Source organism: Idiotropiscis lumnitzeri, chromosome 12 (assembly GCF_059441095.1).
Source record: "Idiotropiscis lumnitzeri isolate Australia: NSW breed Sydney's pygmy pipehorse chromosome 12, RoL_Ilum_1.0, whole genome shotgun sequence".
Taxonomy (NCBI): domain Eukaryota; kingdom Metazoa; phylum Chordata; class Actinopteri; order Syngnathiformes; family Syngnathidae; genus Idiotropiscis; species Idiotropiscis lumnitzeri.
Window position 1 is genome coordinate 1,852,822 of NC_142402.1, and position 22,102 is coordinate 1,874,923.

At 44.4% G+C, this 22,102-nt stretch overlaps 1 protein-coding gene across 3 annotated transcripts in view; it reads right to left on the reverse strand.

Annotated features, from left to right (window-relative positions):
- Nucleotides 1-22,102, reverse strand: part of agla (amylo-alpha-1,6-glucosidase and 4-alpha-glucanotransferase a) — a 124,342-nt gene that overhangs the window by 71,014 nt on the left and 31,226 nt on the right. For all 3 annotated transcript variants that reach the window (XM_088311278.1, XM_088311277.1, XM_088311279.1), the window contains exons 8-17: nucleotides 21,219-21,345; nucleotides 18,219-18,321; nucleotides 17,067-17,164; nucleotides 16,464-16,603; nucleotides 15,774-15,961; nucleotides 15,204-15,327; nucleotides 13,169-13,332; nucleotides 12,892-12,993; nucleotides 3,165-3,320; nucleotides 2,857-3,007 (exon numbers count right to left, since the gene is read on the reverse strand). In XM_088311278.1, the coding sequence (XP_088167404.1) occupies nucleotides 2,857-3,007; nucleotides 3,165-3,320; nucleotides 12,892-12,993; nucleotides 13,169-13,332; nucleotides 15,204-15,327; nucleotides 15,774-15,961; nucleotides 16,464-16,603; nucleotides 17,067-17,164; nucleotides 18,219-18,321; nucleotides 21,219-21,345 (1,353 nt within the window). The remainder of the gene's footprint in view (nucleotides 1-2,856; nucleotides 3,008-3,164; nucleotides 3,321-12,891; nucleotides 12,994-13,168; nucleotides 13,333-15,203; nucleotides 15,328-15,773; nucleotides 15,962-16,463; nucleotides 16,604-17,066; nucleotides 17,165-18,218; nucleotides 18,322-21,218; nucleotides 21,346-22,102) is intronic.

Sequence of the window (22,102 nt, forward strand, 5' to 3'; positions counted from 1 at the left end):
AAGCCTGTTGGGTGTAAATCCTGTCACTGTGTGTCGCGAGCTGCGGTAGGCTGCGGTAAGTAGTGGCAGTTGCTCGTCCCAGTCCTTCTGGCTTTGGTTCACATAACAACGAAGCATTTGCAGCAAAGTCCTATTAAATCGTTCTACCTGTCCATTGGAAGAGGGGTGGTAAGGGGTAGTCCTGGTCTTGGTAATCTGCAAGATCTCACATACATTGCGAAAGAGCACACTCTCAAAATTGCGACCTTGGTCTGTGTGTAGCTCAAGGGGGGCTCCAAATCTGGCGATAAAGTCATAGACCAGCTTCCTTGCAGTTGTCTCAGCACCTTGGTCAGGGACAGGGAATGCTTCGACCCATCTGGTGAAATGATCAATTATGAGGAGAATGTACTTGTTACCAGAGTTCGACACAGGGAATGGTCCGAGTATGTCAAGGTGCAAACGGTCCAAAGGTGCTCCAACTTGGAACCTCTGAAAGACCTGCTCAAGCGGATCTAAACTGTGGTCCACTCCATTGCCAATAACGATGACATCATCCAGATAAATGAGAAGAGTCTCCCACTGAAGGCCTCTGAGGATGAGCTCCATTGCCCTCTGGAACGTACTTGGTGCGTTGCATAGTCCAAATGGCATTCTGATGTGTTCATAAAGACCCCATTTTGTGATGAATGCAGTCTTTTCGCGGTCTTTGCTATCCACTGCAATCTGCCAGTAGCCAGACTGAAGGTCAAGGGTCGAGAACATGGTAGCTCCACCAACAACATCAAGACATTCTTCGATCTTCGGTAGTGGATATGCATCCTTGATCGTCAGACTGTTCAATCTACGGTAGTCGACACACCACCTTATTCCTCCATCTTTTTTGCGCACTAGGACCACTGGAGAGGCCCATTCAGATGAAGATGGTGTGATTACACCTGCTTCCAACATGGCCTGAAGGTGTGCTTCCTCTTCACCTTGAAATCCAAGAGGTGTTCTTCTCACTGGCTGACGTACCGGCTTAGCAGAACCAGTGTCAATCTTGTGTGTGACAGCAGACATGTAACCAAGGTCAGAGTCACTTTTGGCAAAGATGGATTGGTACGTGAGGAGTAATTGAGTGAACCGCTGTTGCTGTTCTTCACTGAGAGCTTCACTTGTAGCGGCAACCAGGCCTCGAAGGTGTTCGGGAATGTCAGGGATTGTTGTTACTCTTCCCATCACCAGTGGTGGTGTATCATCATTATACGCATGGCTTGACGCTGCACTTTGCTTTGCCGCACACGGGAGTTCAGGGTAAGCTTCTACAAGCATTCCGAGACAGGTTCCTTTCGGTAGAGAGGTTCGCTTAGTTGAGAAATTGCACACCCTGACTGCCACTCTCTTTTCCATAACAACAAGAACACTTCCAGATGTTACATTGTCTTTAATGTGCAAAGGCTCCAACACAGCTGGAACGCCAGGTCTTGGCTCCTCCACTTCACCCCATACAATGCATTCCGATGAAGCTGGTATAGTTGTTACTTTTCCAAGGGTCACTCTCGTCACGCAGTAATCTGGTCCATTATCTTGCACAATTTTTGAGGGCACAAGTTCATCTCCAATGAAAACCTTGCCACGGGTGTAGATAACCACATCATGGGCTTTCATCAGATCTAATCCAAGAAGAACAGGGTCTCTGATGGAAGCTACATGTACTTCCCAGGGGATAGACTTGCATCCAATTTGAAAGGTCACTGTGAGTCCATGTTTAGCTTTCATGCCATCACCGACTCCTAGGTAGGTTTGGTGTAGGTCTGTAGGTGTTGTGTTGTCTTTCAAGATACTTTGGTACAGTTCCTCTGATATCACAGTAGTTTGAGCTCCAGTGTCCGCCACAGCTTTCGTTGGCTTGCCATTTATAGTTATAGCAATTTGTAAGCTTTCACCTCTCTTCTTAGTGCAGCCAATCTGCCGGCCTTGTAACTGAAGTTCCGAGTTCCCAGCTGAGCTCTCCAAACCTCCAACTGGTTGCAGCAACAAGTCTGTATGGTTACGTGCAGCAATTGGACTGGGTGGTCTGACGCAGTGTTTTCTGAAGTGTCCTGTTTCCCCACACTTGAAACATGGGCCGTCCGCCCCTCGATTTGGACTAGGAGTTTGAGAACGACCCCTGTTAGGTTGTAACTGCTGATAATTTTGCTTCCTTTCTGGTACAAGGTTTTGGACTGATTTAGGCTGTTGGGGTCCTGTGACTACAGGCTGATAATTCCCAACTTGCTGCTATAGAAGTTCTACTTTGTTGAGCATCCAGAGGATGGTTGTTGTCGTCACTGCAAAACTCATGTCAGGGTCCCCTTTACAAACAAAAGTCAAAATGAAATGAAAACTACGTACAATGAAAAAATCCCAAACTATTATTATCTTGATAATTGCAAAAATAAAATGAATGCCATAACTTTAAGGTCAATATACTGCATGGTTTTAGTTTTTTTTTAATAAACTCAAGTCAAGTCAATTTTATTTGTATAGCCCTTAATCACAGACAGTCTCAAAGGGCTTTACATAACCACAATCGGCATGCCCAATCTTAACCCCCAGGAGGGCAAGGAAAAACTCAAACCCCATTTGGGGAAAAGTGAGAAACCTTGAGAAGGGACCACAGATGGGGGAATCCCCCTTCCCGGATGACCAGGCTGCAATGGATGCCAACTGGGCAACATTTGACACATATCATGATGCTATATAATAATAGACGAGATAATGTGAGAGTCAATTAAATGAAGTGCTGGAGGAAGATGACTTCAGTGGAGTGGGTCCTCATCCAGGGCCGTAATAAATAAACTAAAAGACAAATGTATCTATCATTAAGGGCATTATTGTGTGTGATTCTTTTACCTGGTATGAACATTGGTGGCACATCAGTGCTATACTGGTGTGTTTTCGGGTTCTTGAAAGCTGTCCTGCACACTGCCACCACTGATTGATGGGTGCTGGGACAATGGCGAGTAATTGCAACAATATCTTCATCAACCTGGTCCACATAGACCTGTAGAGGAGACGCATCACAATAGGCAATTACACTTTGGACAAAAAAGCAAAACACCAAACGCTTTGCCTGATGCCCCTTGCCTTTAAACTGTCAAAGAACTATTCGTTCCTATTTATCTAAAAAATAAATTTAAAAAAAAAGACTAAAACGATACCTGCATGAAGCCCTGAGCAGCCAGTGCTTTATGCAATTTATTGAGTGCCAGTTTTCCAGCAAGGATGCCAGTCTGTGGTCCAACTTCACTGGCAGAGGTCACGGAGGCAGAAATGTTCCACTTTGGGTAAAAACGCTCCTCTTTAACAACAGAAATCTACACACACAAACACTTCAATGAATGTGAATGCAAAGTTCAGGACAATTATATTAAAGTGCGATTAGTGAATAATTGCAGTGAGATGGAGAAAATCCACCAGAATGCGGCTTCATTTGTTATTTGGGAAGCAAAGTAGCCCATATTATTTCCCACATTTATAACACATTTTTTATTTAGAATTCTTCTACAACTTGGATTACTGCCTATATATACATATATTCTTACATAAATCAGAATAGTAATTCCCTTTATTGTCTTTAAACTCAGTGTACGAGATTGCAACCTGGGCACCAGTCCATCATCGTCCCTTCGTTCTTGTTGAAAAAAAAAATAATCGTCCTCTGTTCCCGGCTGTCTTCATCCTTTGAAAGTGCTTCTGTCCTTACTTTTGGCGTGTCGACTCACCATAGATAGCTTTCTTAACCGGCTGCAAGTATTTTGTAAGTGGATTTAATTGTTTACAACTATTAAAAGTGTCAATCAAGATAGCATTTAGGTGCCAACAAACCCACCGTCGGTCACCAGACTGATGATCAGAGATGTGGGACCCGTGATATCTTTTCTGAAACAGTTCAAATGGCTCTTTAGTTGCCGACACTAATGTAATATTAACTCCTCACTTGCCGTACAGTGACACAACATGACAGGCATAACGCTTAATGTTCCTGATGTGCAAAAACTACAGTTAATATTCACCAAAATTTATGATGACACCTCTAGAGATGCTCACATCAAATTAAAAAAATATTAGAATAATAGCTCAAAGTATTATGGATTTTAGGGCATTTTTTCCATTCCCATAGATACGCGCATTACTGAGCGAGCTATTGAGAGTAGCGTGTCGTCCATAAAACAAAATATTGGGTTAATATTTTTTAGATGTTGATGTGGCCGTAACTAGAGATGTCCACATACATTTTGGGTACACGTGGTTGCAGTTGTCTGACATACCAAGCGACATGAGGTTATATTTTTTTTCTACGTGACTGCTGCCCTAAATGCCAGTCTACCTCAGTGTTCTCAGTTCTCGTTATTTACAAATATGTCAATTTTTTTACAAACGTGTTGCCATATTACATAACGCCACACTTTGAAAAACGCGCCGGACTCTTGCATGCAAACATTCGTCGCCATACGCCTGCGTACCGACCAGTGCTCCTTATTGCTTTTTATTAGTGTTTGCTTGCTCTTATTGGCACCAACTGAGGCACAGCATCGAAATACCCGCCAGGACATCGTGGACATTGGATATCGATGCGAAATAACCATCACAGAGGAATTTTGCTATGATCGCGAAATTCCGGACGAACTGGCAAGGCCGCCCGGCTCACCGTGGCTTGTCATCGGGACCGGGAGGCGGCGCAGGCGACGCAGAAAGAGGAAGCAGAAGCGGGGCTGCAGGTCCGGTGTCTTGCTACGGCTGCGACGGCGGCCCCACAGGCAACCACTGCCGAGTCTCTACCTCACCAACGCCAGATCCGTGGTCCACAAAATCGACGAGCTGGGATTACTAATCCTGGGAAACCGCTATGTGCGAGACAGCAGTGTGATCGTCGTCACGGAATCCTGGCTGCACGCCGACGTCCCCGACGATAGCATCCAGCTGACTGGGCGCTCGTTACATCGCGCGGATCGGACGAGGGCCACCGGTAAGAGAAGGGGCGGGGGGCTCTGTGTTTACGTGCATGAGAACTGGTGCGGCGATAGCACGATCGTCGAGAAGCACTCTTCCCCCGACATCGAGTTCATGTCCGTTAAATGCCGGCCTTATTTTCTCCCGAGGGAGCTAACGGTAGTGATCGTCACAGCTGTTTACATCCCTCCCGACGCTAGCACTAGCACGGCGCTCTTGCTGCTCGCGTGCGTCATCAATAAACATCAGCGGGCCCACCCTGATGGCGTTCACATAGTAGCGGGAGACTTTAATAAGGCCAATTTAAAGACTGTACTCCCAGAGTTTCACCAGCATGTCAAGTGCCCAACGAGGGGAGACAACACTCTCGACCATGTGTACTCGAACATCAAGCACGCATACAGGGCCCTCCCACTCGCCCCCCTCGGCCAGTCAGACCACCTGTCCTTGCAGCTCGCACCGACGTACACCCCTCTCAGACGCAGATTCAGGCCCACCACAAAGACTGTGAAAACCTGGCGTGATGACGCCATGAATGAATTACAGGACTGCTTTCAAGACACCAACTGGGACCTCTTTGATCATCAGGACCTTGATGTCTACACGCACTGTGTACTGGACTACATCAAGTTCTCCATGGAAACTGTGTCCCTACACAGGACCATACGGACCTTCCCAAATGCGAAGCCCTGGATGTCCAGCAGGGTCCGCTCTCTCCTCAAGGCCCGTGACGCTGCCTTCAGGTCGGGCGACAAAGCCCAGTACAGGGTGGCTCGTGCTGACCTGAGCAGAGGCATCAAGCTAGCCAAGGCAATTTACAAGGGGAGGCTGGAGGCCCACCTTGCCAGCAACAGACCACGGGAGGTGTGGCAGGGTCTACGGAGCATCACCAACTTCCGTGGCAGCAGCACGACCTCTGTAGACCCGAGTGCATCGCTGGCAGAGGAGCTTAACTGCTTCTTCGCTCGCTTTGACTCGCCCCAACCGTCACACCCCTGCACCTCATGCTCCCCCCCACTCACCGTAGAGGAACACGATGTGAGGCGCGCGCTCCTGGCTGTTAACCCCAGGAAAGCTACTGGACCCGACGGAATACCAGGCAAGGTCCTCAGAGCATGTGCCCACCAACTGTCACATGTTTTCTGCAGGATCTTCAACCGCTACCTGGCTCAAGCAGTCATCCCCTCCTGCTTGAAAACTTCCACCATTATTCCTGTCCCCAAAAAGTCACCCGCCGTCCACCTGAATGACTACCGTCCTGTTGCTCTCACACCAGTCATCATGAAGTGCTTCGAGAGGCTGGTTCTCCAGCACATCAGAGACTGCCTTCCTCCCACTCTGGACCCCCTACCAGTTTGCTAACAGATCCACTGAGGACGCCATCGACACTGTTCTGCATGTTGTGCTGGGCCACCTGGAACAACAGCAGAGCTATGCAAGGATGCTCTTTGTGGACTACAGCTCGGCATTCAACACGATCATCCCAGACATCCTCGTCGCCAAACTGGACATTCTCGGCCTCCCTGCCCTCACACGCATCTGGATTAAGGACTTTCTGACCAACAGACCCCAGACTGTGTTGCTCGGCCCCTACACGTCCTCCACCCGCATGCTGAGCACCGGTTCCCCTCAAGGATGCGTGCTGAGCCCTCTCCTATACGCCCTCTACACCTACGACTGCAGCCCAGCCCACGGCAACAACACCATCCCAGGAGCATGGATACAACCTCTACGTGGTCTCCCGGACGAGTCGGCGGCCCCCCGTCGACGACGAATGTATCCTGCCGGCACCCACATCACCCCACGACTCGGCCCGAAGGACCGGTCAGGGAGAGGGCGCCGCCACTATCTTCTGCCACCTTTTTGAGATGGGAGGTCGACCCTCCGGCTTTGGCCTCCCTTCTCCTCATCCTGGCCGGAGACATTGAGACGAACCCGGGCCCGGACTCCTGCTACTCCTGCGGCCGTCCGATCCGGAAATCATCTCCCCTGCGGTGCCGGGCCCCCAATTGCCCCGCCCTCTGCCACCACCAGCTGAAATGCAGCGGCCTCACTCGCGAGAGGCTGCGGCGCGACAGCTCCTGGCAGTGCGTGGCTCACGGTGGCCCGGCCCCGCCGTCACCTCCAACGTCAGGGCGGATTTGCTGTGGCTGCAAGCAGACGATTCAGCGGGGTATCCTCGCCCTCGAATGTCAACAGCCTGAATGCGAGACGCTCTGCCACAGGGGGAACCGATGCCGTGGCCCAGCACCCACATCCTCCTGGTCTTGCCCCGATCACCGGAGCCGGACCGAGACGATAGCCGGCCGACCAATAACAACACTAACAGTGAATCCACCATCAGGCCAAGTGGAGAGGGTGCGCTGCGGTGCCTGCCACAAAGCAATCACCGTCGCAAATCCGCTGACCTGCCGCAGTTGTGAGACGAAATTCCACCTCCAGTCGAAGTGCTCCGGCGCCACTCGTGACGCAGCCGCAGCACTCCGGCTCACTCAGCTCTGGTCCTGCCCGCGATGCTGTGCAGCGCCCAATCTCCCGGGCCCGCTGCCGCCGGCGACCAAGCCCAAGACGACCCACATCACCAGCGACGCCCCGCTCAGACCGGCTTTGCGTGTCCTTCAATGGAACGCCGACGGCCTGAGCACCAAGTCTGGTGAACTGGAGGGCCGCCTCCGGGACCTCAAAGCGGACATCTGTCTGCTGCAGGAAACAAAGCTGAGACCTCAAGTTGCCACCCCAGCCTTCCCGGGTTACGCGACCGTCAGAGTGGACCGCCCCAACGGCCAGCGAGGGGGCGGCCTACTCACGTTGATCAAAGAGGACCTACCCTTTGAAGTCCTGGGCCATGCCTGCTACGGCCTCCTGGAGTCTTCTTCAGTCAATGTTCGCATCTCCCGACGCCGATGGCTGACACTACACAACCTGTATGCCCCTCCACGCCGTGAGTCCGCCGACGACGACGCCGACAACCTGGACTTCTCCTGGATCTCGGCGTCGGGTGACACCATCGTGGCCGGTGACCTGAACGCGCACTCGCCCCTCTGGGACCTGACACAACCGAGCGACCGACGGGGAGAGGCGATCGAGGAATGGCTCGTGTCATCACACCTGAGCGTCCTCAACAACGGCGCCGCTACCCGGGTCAACCGGAACACCGGGGGCCTGAGCTCCCCGGACCTGTCCCTCGCTAACCCACAACTGGCGAACCGGACGACATGGCTTGTCACGGAGGATCTGGGCTCAGACCACATACCCATCCTGATGGAAGTGGAGCTTGAAGTAAAACCCACCTGCCCGCCCATTCACTGCCCCCGATGGAACTCCCGTGACGTCGACTGGGCCGCCTTCACCGACCAGGTGGAGACCACCATCAGCGGCTTCCGCGGTCACAAAATCCCCTCGCTACACCACCGTCTTCTTCGCTTCAACAAGGCGCTGATCGATGCAGGTAACACTGTGGTGGGGAAATCCACACAGGGGCGCACAACGAAGCCCTGGATGACCCCAGAGGTGAAAGAGGCGATCAAACGGCGCAACCGTCTCCGCCGCGACATCGGCGTCAACAGGGAGGAGTGGATTGCTGCCTGCCAAGAAGTCAACAGCCTTGTTCGCGACGCCAAAGACACTAAGTGGGCAGCCCTGTTGGCTGACCTAGAACACAACCCAGACACCAGCAGGACATGACGGGTGATCCGGTCTCTGAGTGGGACCCCTGACAGCCGTGCACAGAACGAAGCGTTGCAGATCGGCGGCCGACTCTTCGCCACAAGCGTGGACAAGGCCAACGTCTTCGCGCGTCACTATGCCACAGTAAGCCGTCTACCCATCACGAGAGACGACCGACTCCGCTGCCATCTCCCCCTCAAGACACGCCTTGACGTGGCTGGCTCAGAAGACGATGATAGATGTGGCAACTTCCACATGGGAGAACTCGACTCAGCCATCGCTCAGATGAAGCCCAACGGCGCGGCGGGCCCAGACGACATCCCACCTTCTTTCCTGAAGGCCCTGGGCCCGGAGGCTAGGACAGAGCTTTTGGAGATTTTCAACTCTTCCTTCAGATCCGGTGTATGCCCACAAATTTGGAGACATGCGACCATCCTGCCACTTCGTAAAGCCGGCAAACCTGGGAGCGAACTCTCCTCTTATCACCCGATCAGCCTCACGTCCTGCGTTGTGAAGACAATGGAGCGCATGGTCCATAACCGCCTCTACTTCCTGGCGGAATCCAGGGAGTGGCTCTGCAAGGAGCAAGCCGGCTTCAGGAAGCTCCGCAGCTGTGAGGACCAGGTACTCTATCTCACACAGAGGATCAGCGACGGGTTCCAACAAGCCCGCCCGCAACGGGGAGTCATGGCCCTGTTGGACTACAGCAAGGCCTACGACAGGGTATGGCGCGAGGACCTTCTACTGTCCGCTCTGGAACTCGGAGTACCGGGGCGGATGGTCCGTTGGGTCAGGAGCCTCCTCACGAACCGGCGAGCTAGGGTGCAGATCAACGGGGAACGCGGGAAATCCTTGCTCTTCCGGCAGGGTTTACCCCAGGGCTCCGTCCTCGCCCCCCTCCTCTTCCTGTTCTACATCAACAGCCTCCGGTCTGTCATCCCGGAAGGCGTCGACCTCGCACTATACGCAGACGACGTGTCGTTGCTATCGCAGAAGAACACTAAGGAGGAGGCGGAAGCCGCTCTCCAGACGGCGGTGAACGCGGTGGGGGAATGGAGTCGGACAAAGAAGATGGCGCTCAACGCCACCAAGAGCGAGGTGGCCTTCTTCTTAATGAACTCCCACAAGGCCTCCTGGTCTCCCACGATCTCCCTCAACGGCTCACCCCTCAGCCACAACCCCACCCCGAAGTTCCTCGGTGTAACCCTGGACCGAACGCTCAGCTTTGGCCCCCATGTGAAAGCGGTGACATCCAAAGTCCTCTCCCGCAACCGCATACTGGCCTGTCTGAGTGGGTCGAAATTTGGCTGGCGCAAAGACAGCCTGCGCTCCGTCTTCACCGCCCTCCAACGCAGTGTGATGGACTACGCGGCTCCTGCGTGGCAACCCTTCCTCTCCGACACTCGCCGAGCCGACCTGGAACGAGCGCAGAACTCAGCGCTGCGCCTAGTGACAGAACAACTCCGCTCATCACCGATTGAAGCCCTTCAGCTCGAAGCTGGTGTAAGCAGCTATAAGACGCACTCGCACCAACTCACGGCCATCGCCTACGAGAAAGCCGCGCGACTGCCGTCCACACACCCGAGGTCCCAGATCCTGACTGCGAACGTGAGGCATCGGCTACAACGCTCCAGTTGGCGACTTGAGGCCAATAAACTTTCCACGACGCTCCCAGCTGGGCTGTCGGCAAGAGCCTCCCTCCAAGTCCCAGTGGAATGCCCATGGTTGAACGACTCCGGACTCTGGACGGTGTCAACCTCCATCGGGATGACCACAAAACAAGACGCTCCATCTGTCCTGCGCAACTTGGCCACTGCGGCCATTCGTGCCACCGAGCCGACGAGGAAGTAAACGCTCGCAAGTTACAATTGAACATGTGTTTAGCCATCATGCATCTATTGTACATATCACGCATCTTGCGCGCAGAATATGTCGCGTAAATGTGTAGTTAGACGCGAGCATAGGAAGTGAGCGAGCGAATGTGCGCTTCCAAGCAAGCATAACTCCTCCCGAACAGGGAAATAAACGCTCGCAAGTTACAATTGAACATGTGGTTAGCCCTTTTATCCACTTATTTTACATATCATGCATCTTGCGGGAAGAATATGTTGCGTGAATGCGTAGTTAGACGCGAGCATAGCTCAACTCCGACTAGGAAGTATGCGAGCGAATGTGCACTTCAAGCAAGCGTGACTCCTCCCCGACGAGGAAGCAATACTGAATGGTGTAGTAATCATACAAACTTTCTACAATTCACAGATTGTGCATCCCGCGGCAAGAAGGTTCCTCCTCGTCTTGTTGGTGCAAAGAAAGGTAAATTATAATATGAAACTTCACACGCCAGCAATAAAATGCAGCAATAAATATATATTTCCAATTGTTTATATTTACAGGTTGTGCATCAGGAAGCAGTGGTTCTGGATGGCGTCACACACTGGATGGCAACCGAGGAAAATCGAAAAAATGTGTGCCCTTGCATCAAGGCAACTGTTTTATTTTATATCACACAAAAAAAAAGTATGTATGACACTGATGTATTTCATTTTTGTACATAGTTCAACAGTTCAGTCGTTTTCTGTTATGTGCAAATAAATTTATTTTGTTATCAAAAACATATTTTTTGTGCTTTTTTTTGGTATTTTATAGAAGGCATGCATTATTTAGATGTTAGAGGTGTCATAAAAGCCATAAATAATAGTGTCAAAGTTCAAATTATGGTCGAAATGCATCAGTTTACAAAAAGCTCATTTTCTCCGTTTTTTCCCCAGGGATTGGAGTTTTCATGAAATTTAGCTATTTTCAAATGGCGATTGCTCAAGAATGGAAAAAGATAGAAACAAACTTTTTTTTCTGTTGAAAGAAGAGAGTCTCATCTTTCTTTTGGTGTGCTCCATGTCTATATAGCATTAGAATACAATATTCTGTGGGCCTTGCAATATTAGTCAAAACCCAGGAAAACGCTGGGATTGAGCGGGTTGCTCCAGTGAAAATGGCTGGTATTTAATGAGTTAAGCAAAGGTGTATTTCTGTAAGAGGTGTTATTTTGTGGAACAACTTCGAAACTGACCTGAAAAGGTGTGAACAAAATATGAACGTGCTTGAGTATGTACTTATGTACTACATGTATGTAGGCATATGTACGTACAAGTTTAAGTGCAATTGTTTATATACTAGAAGTCTTGTATGTACTTTTTCCTTTTCTTCTCTTGTTGGGGTACATTAGATAAATGATTTACTGTATTAACTTAAAACAAGTCAAAATACACAAAGAACAGGGGAAAGGACTAGATAACTTCTTATTACACCCTTTTGAACATGTAAACTGTGCATATGACAATCATTTTTTTTACCTTTTTTAATCTCTTCATTATTAATTAATTCATGTTATCGGTTTATATGATCAATAAAAATTCAACCAATCACTCAAGATAAAAAAAAAAATACCACTATCTGTGATTGGCTGAGACATACATATGGTGTGTGTTTAATGAGGCTTTAGAGCAGGAGACTTTTTTTTTCCTTATCCTCGATCAGCATGTAGGTTTCACATATGCAACCTCTGACTTTGTTCTGTTGCACCATTGTGAAATTAGGGCATCTGCACACCCAAATTGATTCCACTATAGAGTCTTGAGATATATTTAAGGATACAAGGAAGTGTTATAAATGTATGTGTATGAGTATATGCCAGGGTTACTTGCGTGCAACTTCTGCAATTTTGTGTTGAATTAAATTCAAACATTCACAATCATCTGTTTTCACTACGGAAAACATTTTTATGGACCACACCAACAACTAAATCTTAATGAATTCCTGTTTATGCATTTTATGCACTGTCAATTTGAAATGATGTGCTTTTCTTGATGCCAGGGATAGAAACGAAAACTTAAAAAAAAATTGATTCAACGATTAATTCACAAAATAATCAACAGAAAAATTGATAATAAAAATAATGATTAGTTGCATCCCTACAGCACTGTGTTGAGATATGTTGGGTCCACACAGGTTGTAATTTACAGCATGGTAGCTTTTAGCATTGGAAGACTTTCCATGTTTCTAAGGCCGTTTAGAATGCTTCCAAAAGGCAAGCTTAGTTGTTGTTGTTGTTTTTTCCCCAAATAGAGCTGCTGCGGCTTATATATGTGCGTCTTATAGTCCAGAAAATACCGTACTACTGGTTTGTCCTATCCATCTGAGTGGCATTAGATAGATTATAACATGTACTTGAAGGGAGCGTGTGTGTGTGTGGGTGTGTGTGGTGTGCATTACTTGATGCGGTACTAATTCATCATATCCTCGTGTGGAGCCAGTAGCACAGCAGGCCATCGAGACAATAGCAGAACTTGGAAGAGAGTCCAGTGCTGAACGCAGCTGCTCAACAGAAACAAAGAATGTTTTATGATTTTCATGTGCAGGTACCATGAATTCCTTAATGGTACTTGATTGGAAAAACAACAACAAATCATAAATTGTTAGGGTAAAAATACCAATTTGGTGATGATTTTTTTAACCACAAGTGATGTAATTATATGCGCTTGATAAACACCTGTATGGGACATTCGTTGTCATGGGTTACATCAAGGAACATGGCATGTGCGATGCAGGGCATCAGTGGGCGGAGACTTGGCTGAACAAACGCTCCAACTGGTTCCCCACCATAACGATAAACCAATCTGCCCTCTTCATGGCTATCACCAGCTGACATGGCCTCTAGAATATTAAGGGTACACAACACAGGACAGAGAAGGAAAACCTTGTAGCTTGAATGACATCACAAAATGGTTTGCATAATCGGCTGCACACAGAGCAATGTGACAGAGTGGCAGTGCGTGCGTGGTTCTGCAACCAATTTACATGTTTGGCTGAATGTTGGCTACTAATTTTGCTGCGATTTGAAATTTGAATCAGAGGTGGTCAATCAAGAATGTCATTTTGTTATCACATGCTCAAAAATGAAGAAATTAAACGGGATCTTTTGCAACAAAAATGATAGTAATACATGTACATACTCTCTATACACTGGATGTCGTGTTTTTATAATTCTACATAACAACAGTTACCATTTCCCATTTACCTGTGGCTAAAAAGTGACATGCTGTCCTTTATTCTCGCTTGTTTACTCTGTTAATTTCACTATCAATGGTGCCATGTTTGATTGTTTGTTTGTGGTTGAATAAAATCCTAATATGTAGCCCCTTGGAACAGTTTTTGGGTTTCGGTGAATTGGTCATCAGTATTGCCAGTTGTGTGTGTTGCCTAATTTGTTTGCAATTTTCTATTTCAGTCATATTGCTCAGTGTGCTCGCTGTTCAGCAAATTTTTCTGGATACCGTTGCTTCATAGAAAAGAGCAGTTCATGTGTTATTCTAGTTAGTATGTTCATGGGTAATTAAATTTTAAGTTAATACAACACGAGACAACAGCTTTTTATGAAGTTATTTGGTAATAGAAGTGTTAGTTTTAAAGTCACAAAATGCAAACAATACTGTGAAACTTGGCCGTTGCCTAAACTGGGGATGCTTGAAAATGACAGCAATAATGACCCAGCTGCTACCACTCAGCTTTCCAGTATATCATCGCAGCAACTTCCGTGGTGTCACATTCTGCAGGTTTGTGTCACTTGGAAATAAATTCATGTAATCTATGTACTTCCCCTTTTTCCCGATCCATTTTCCATCTTCACTGGATGTCAGACAACTTTGCTGCTGCATTTCAGCAGTGTATCACAATATGACAAACTGAAGACATGATTCATTAATACGTACTTTGTAGGCCATTTGTCTCACAATTCTGAGGTTCTCTCTTCCTGTGTGGAGTTTTCATGTTCTCTGGGTGTCCTCCTTCATTCCAAAAATCATTGAGGACTATATTGTACATAATGACAGTTTGTCTGTCTGTGCCCTGCAATTGGCTGCTAACCATACAGGTTGTACCTGGCTCCAAGTGAGCTGGGAGAAGCTCCAACCCACCTTATGACCCAAGTGAGGTCGAATAATATATAGTGGGGATGGAACAAACAATGATGGCCTTACACTATGTGTTATATCAAAAAAACTTAAGGTGAAATCAAGCAACTAACTTGAACATTGAATAATTTTCTTTTTTTTGTCTTCAACAAGTGATAAATTACTCATTTGGATACATTTGGTGAAGGGCACCTGAACAGTTGTAAGAATGATGCAGACGAGTTGCATTATTATTTCTCTAGAGTGGGACTCCAACAGTGAAGTGCTCATTCCATACTCCAGGTGCTTTTTAGATGAGTTCCCACTCTAAACTAATATATAATACCTAATATACATGTTGGTTTGTTTAATTCTAATCCATTGTGAATGCAGTAGGGCATAATCATTAAATAGCTGTCATAGCAGGGAAATACTTCAGAAACTTATATGTAAACCATGAAAAAGGACAACGTGATGAGTATTGGGGTAGCAGAGTTAGTCTGCTAAGTAGATGAATAAGATAGAGGTGGCACCTTTGAGACTAATTGGTTTATTTGACACGAGCTTTTGCAGACAGTATATGTTTAGTTCGACAGTGAAGACATTAAATGTGTACTTTTAAAAACAATACTGTACCTCGTATGAGTGATGTTATCCCTAGATCTGTAACGAAGATGTTATCCAGTTCCTCACTGCCAGTGAAGAGTTCAGCCACCACATACAGGTTAGGGCACACTGCTCTAGCTACATCGAGCATGAACTGGTCAACCACCACACGCATGAATTCATGCACATTGGGAAGGAAAGTGCAAGCACACAAAATGCAGGGAAAAGAGAATAAAACACCACAACATTAGTTTGTTTGAGCAGGTACCTCTTACAAGGCTGCTAATTCCGAGCCGATTCACAAATACATTGTCAATGATTTCGCTGCCTGTAAACAGTTCAGCTATCAAATACAAATTGGGTCTGACCACTCTGGCCGCATCAAGCATAGCCTGGACAAAACATTATATTACAGACAGGGAGAAAAGAAGAGACTTGTAAACAATATACAGTAGTTTGAGAGATCTTTCCCCCCTTTCCTTTTTACATTTCAAATCACTTTGTTGTGAGTTAAGTTTATATCACATGAGGCTGTAACAAAAATAAAAAATAATTTTCTATATTTAGTCAATCATTGACTACTACTACTAGATAGCTTACCTCTGCAACATGTAATGGTGTAGAGTGGCAATTGTCCAGTCTGACTCCATGAAAATATTTAGCTGTTATTTCAGTGTATTTCTTCATGTGAGCCCACAAAAAAGGGCAGTCTTGGGGTCCCTTGCCATAGCGAAGTTTGACACTGTCGCCCCAGCATATCAACTCCCGCCGGATGTAGACATTGGATCCTGAATTAAAATGATCAAAGAAATATCGTAAGCCCATACTGACAACACTGATTAAATGTAATTCATAAAAAAAAGACCAAATCAGTAATTAAACAGCATTTTTCCCCCTTTACTTGAGTCGTTACTTAATCATGGATACAGGTTTTTTGTGTCCCAATGATCTTAGACGCTGATGTCTGGGGCTGTATGTCCCTGGAAGGGTCACCCATGACAAACAGGTAAAGGACCAGGAAAAGGACAGCTCAAATGACCCCTTGTAATAAATAATACATGTAAAAAGGCATTTTCCTTGTCCAGATGCAAGAGATAGATTCATGTCCCAGTGACATGTTCATTTACATCCTGTGCATCTCCTGGGTGCTGAACCCCATAAAACTTATTTATACTACTTTAGCATGTAAACAAGACAACCGACCATAAATATTGTTTCTTCATTTAATGTTTCCCATTTGTGGGCTAAAACATTCTTTCTTCTTGTGCATCTTACAACCATTATGTTTACCTGGCTCAGCAAAGTTGCGTAGCGGATCATCCCCCATCACCCAACCATTGTGAGCCAGGAAGTGACATGTCTTGTCTGGCTCATCCAGCATCTGCATTTCATGCTCTAGAGTCATGTCTTGATATGGGAAAGTGAAATACCTGAGAGAAAGAATTCAGGCCCGTTTAAAACGATTACACCCGGAAAACTATTGAGAATATTGCATTAGTAGAGAGTTGCTGAACTCAGTTACAGTCAGCATTTGTTTCAGACTTACATACATACACACAGGGCTGTGCAATTAATCGAAATTCAATTACGATTATTAAACCCAACAATTACAAAATTGTAATCGTAATAATCGTAAAAAATGATTATTATATACAGTATAGACCCAACCTGAAATCAAAACCCCCATTTATTTCCAGTTTTATTTAGACATTTGGTTGTACTACACCATAACTAAAAAATGGCAAGGGTTCTGTAATTTGATAAAACTCATATAAAATGTTTCATATGCATCGTCTACCCTGATTGTTCTCCAAAGGATATTTTTTTTTACACACTGATGCTTCCTGGTAGGGCTGAACAGGCAGACAAGTGAAAAAATCTAATTAAATTTACCTGGTAACAAGAGGGTCTTTCTTGCTAACCGGGCCTAATTTGGGTCCATGTTCTGCCAGACGCTCATACGTGACATTTCCCACAATGCAGTTGGTGGCCTGCCAGCAAATAAATATAAGCAAATATGAACTAAAAAGAGTAATAAGACATAATGATTGTTTTCATCTCCCCATTCACTTTGTTATTTTGCTTAACCAAAAAATTCTTCACATTGGAGTTGAACAGAAACCCATGAATGCAACAAATCAAGTGATTTATCCTGTTTGCAGTGTTTAAACTTCCATTCTAATTTCATATCAGCTTACTACAAATATATAAGACAGACAGAACATGTTCAATACAACTTCACTCATCATTAATGAAACCCTCCACTAAAGTACGCTTGATAGATACGAGACAAAAATGCAAACATGATTGTGTTTTAATGCAACCAGACAAAAAAGAGGCAGACAGACAAGACCAAATTGGATCACATGAAACCCACAACCTTTCAATCTGTGAATGAATTGTTTTCCTTTTATTAGAATATTAAACCTGATAGAAATGGTTTTTAGGTAAAACACAATCTGATTTTGACATTGAACAGTTGATATGAACCAGAACTGCAAGATTGCAGTTCTGATGTCATTAAAATGAATATGGAATGGTTTGCGGATTACTGAAAGTAAAGTGAGCCTTCAGTTGGGCTGAGACACTCACAGAAAGTTTGAGAAAGTTGCAGAAATTTGAAATGGTGTAATTGTGAATTCAGTTCAGTTTGAGATTTAAATAACTTGTACGTGAGTGGTGAAACAATAAATTGGCTTTGAAAACGCCAAAAACACAGATTGACGTTTTGTATAAGAATTTTTTAAAGGAGTCTACTTGACTCGCTTTGGCTAAAACAGTTTTGGGTGCCAGTGGATTTCAGCAGAAAAACACATTAACAAAAAATGCTGTGCACAGTGTAAAACAAAGCAATAGATTACATACGTCAACTCAAAAAAGCAGCCACCTGCGCATCTTGTACCACGCCATTGACTAATGTGGAGTTTAACAGTTGCTGAATGTGGTGACTTTCCATGATGTCTCCTCATAGAGTATGCTTTATAGCCATACGTATCTCATCATTAATATAAGAAATGGGACCTTAGTTCCGGTATGTTACTCTACCTGCTCTTGATGCTGATGCACAATGTGGAGTTGTTCCTCATTAAGCTGGTTCAGTTTCTGTTGCAAAAAATGGCAACACTCCTCTATATGCTGTGGGGAAAAGCTGTATGAACAGTAAAAACAATTATTCTTACACATAAGAAAATCAATTACCTCATGACATGCATGCAGCTAAAATAAAATGAGAGGTCCACTGCAGAGTTTTGGCATTCCATAATCTGTTTTCCAAAAAAAATAGAACAGAAGAAGACAAAGGACGACAGGAAGGTGGCAGTGAGAGTAATCATTTATCTTTTGGTCAATATATTAATTTATTCTCATGATGTGACACATTGTCAGAGATAATCCAAGATTTGAGAGAGTAGGGCTTAATGCTAGGGATGTCAAGATTAATCGAAAATCGATTTAATATCGATACAAACTGCTTGGAGTATGCATTGGTATTTAAAAGAAAAAAAAAAAGAATCGATTTGCAACGCAATGTTCACTAACCAGAAGGGCTCTCTCATATCTCTACTGTAAACAAACTGCATACGCACAATGACTTAATCCGATTTATAGCAGCACGGCGGTGATAAACGAGTACCTATAAAAGGGAGCATGATGCAGCTGATGCCCGATTTAATTTTTGACATAGAGGCAGACGTGTCTGGAAGCTAGCTGTAGTTAGCAGACACAGGCTACCGTGTGCGTCTGATGGAATACTGCCTCGATGTCCATTTGTGGTAAGCAAATATTGTAGCGTATACTGTGCTTTAGTCATCGAACACACATTTATTAAAAACCAATACACAGTTTGTGTATACCTGTGGTTTACATCGAAACAGCAAGAACACAAGTGCTAACTCGTGATCACGCAGTGTTGTGTTTGTGAAATCGTAAAATCTCATTACTCAAAGTAACACAATATGACCCATTTGCCACAAACCATTAATGGAAAAACCCAACATTAAAACGTAACCAACCTAACTCGTTAGAATATACAAATTTACTTTGCTAAAAAATTGTAAAACAAATGGGCTATGCGTGTTGTTGTGGTAACAGTTGTGTTTTGCTGAGCTATATTATTTCAGAGTTTTATGAACGCATCACACTACTTGCAGGAAGGCAGAGGTGAGAAAGAGTGAGAGAGAGCCAGAGAGCGAGAGACAAAACGAGAGGCCCTCAAGTCTGGAAACAAATCTTTTTAATTGATTAATACATTGATTTCTTTTGTATCACTTTATTGAACTGTATTTATTTTAACAAGGCACTGGCTAAAAACAAATCAAACATATTTTATTCAGAGGCTGGAATGAAGTAATTCTGTTTCCATTTATTTTAGTGGTAAAGATTCCTTCGATCTGCTAACTTTTTGATTAGCGAACTGACTCAGGAGGAATTTATTTATTTATTTTTTTAACCAAAGTCCCATCTGTATATTGTTTGATCACACATTAGTTTTACCTATAAAATAATGAATATCATTTGGATTTCAAAATGACAGAGAGAGAGAGAGAGAGAGAGAGAGAGAGAGAGAGGGAGAGAGAGAGAGAGAGAGAGAGAGAGAGAGAGAGAGAGAGAAACATGGAAAATCGATTTAACTGTTTATTTTCGTTTTCTTTAGCACGGAGCATTTTCCATATATTTATTCATAGAATTTCAGCCCAGCCTAAAAAAAATGGATTGGTGCCAAAGTAAAGTGAAACATGTTTACCAGTTGTTGTTTTTTTTTATTATTTAGGGGGTAGTTTCATGGAATTAGTGCAACTCAGTATACATAGTACGTAGTTTTTGGTTCCATTTAAAATACATTAAACTTTTACACAATTGCGATAAACAATGCGTATTGTGTTTGTGAATAGCTACAGCACAAGTGCACAGAGACAAAGCATGGCAGCAATAAAAAAAAATCCAATCGAAATCAGGAACTGAAAATTGCAAATTGAATTGGGGCTTACTGAATCGTTACGTCTCTAGTTAACACCCAGCAAAATCAAAGTATATTTCACATTTATGAACTGTAGGCCCAGACACATTCAATGATTGACATGGTATTTATATTGAAACAAATTAACTACAAAATGCTGTTTGTGGGCATTCAGCTGAACCTCATTTCACTGATGAACGTTGCTTTGACAAGATTTAAAGTGATAGAGGCAAATAGTCTTACGGCCATGATAGTGAGCATGAATAAATTTGACTTTGCTATTTGGCATTGTTTGGAGAATAACATGGTCACTTAATAAAATCTTTCTTTCTTTTCAAACCAGCAGAAAAGATTTTTTTTCTGAACACCTACAGCCAGATAGATAAAGAAAAATAAAAAACAAAAGATGACTTTTGAAATTTTTTTGTATTACTGCACCCGTGTTCAAAAAGTCATATCAATTACTGTTGCTGGTATTCAGTAGTACTTAGAAATATTGCATACATTCAAAAAATACAATTTCTATGCTATTATTTACTCTATCAAGTTAGGTGACAAGACACAGTCATTAAAGTCATTTATATTCACAAACATTATAAAAAAATGTTGTTTTTTTACTATTTAACCACAATAATATATATTTAGAGTTATATTGTTACTGTAGTAATGTTTAAATCATATTTAAAGTATTTTGAAGTAAGGAGAAGATTTAATACATGCTTTGAATAGTACATACAGTTATGTAAATAACGGAACGACATGCATTGATGTTTTTCAGTTTAACCAGGTTCAAAATGACAGTAGAGGCATGTGAACAAGAAGGTACACTATTCTTTGGGGCGAAATTTCAGTTTTAAGACATGTGCAAATACTCAGTTTTCGAAGTTCATGCTTGAAATTTCCTGTGGCTTGAAAATTCACACATTATTGGAAATTACATGAATTTAATCATTCCTCATCACACAACAAACAATGTAGAAGAAAAAACCCCCACCTAAAACACAATTTTATTTTCTGCTCTGGTCATAAGATCAGGAATATCAACAATCGAAATGAATCTTCTGGAATGAACTGTGATAAATGTGTCTTACCTGTGAGGTACAAATGTTTGAAGAGCAGAGTTCATCTCCACTGAGTTGCCATAACGTCTCCAACCGGGGTCCTGGATGATGACAAGGCCAGTTTTCCCTCCAGTCTTATTATGGTCTGGTTTCACACCTTAAAATACAGACATGGCGCATGTGACACATAAAGATCATATTATTGGGACCCAAAAGCCAGGACACGCTAGAAAGACTGTCGGGTTGCTGGGAACGCCTTTGCATCCCCTTGGAAGAGCTGGCTGGAGTAGACAGGAAGACTCTGGACTTCTCATCTGAGGAAATTAATGGATGAATGGATGGATGGATGAATGAATGAAAGCATGGATGAATGAATGAATGGATGGATGGATGAATGAATGAATGAATGAATGGTTGGTTGGTTGGATGGATGGATGGATGGATGAAGAACACTTCAAAGACCTCTTTAATTACACCGACACACCTTCACATGAGGAAGCAAAGTCTGGTATTAATTAAGTGAGCTCTCCTATTGGTTTATAAATAGTGTGTGAACCTTTTGATTTGTGGGCTATTTTGTTTGTTAAACTTTATGAAATGCATTAAATGCATATATATTGCCCAGCCCTATATTGTAAACTATATTTACAGATTGTTTTCTCAGCCCCCGTATGTATTGGTCAAGCCACCTTGAACCCCAGGACAGACAAAGTGCAGGAGCTGGGCCTGACAAAACAGTTTATGTGTTTGAGTTCCAGCAAATTTTGTTATAAATACCTTATTTTATCAACCACAAGGCGTACTACTGTAAGGCGCTGTCTCAGTTACAGGTGCTATTTCTGTATTTAACACAAATATAAGGCTTATACAAAGGCAACAAGAGCAAAATTTAGTTCAGTTGTACTATTTTGAAG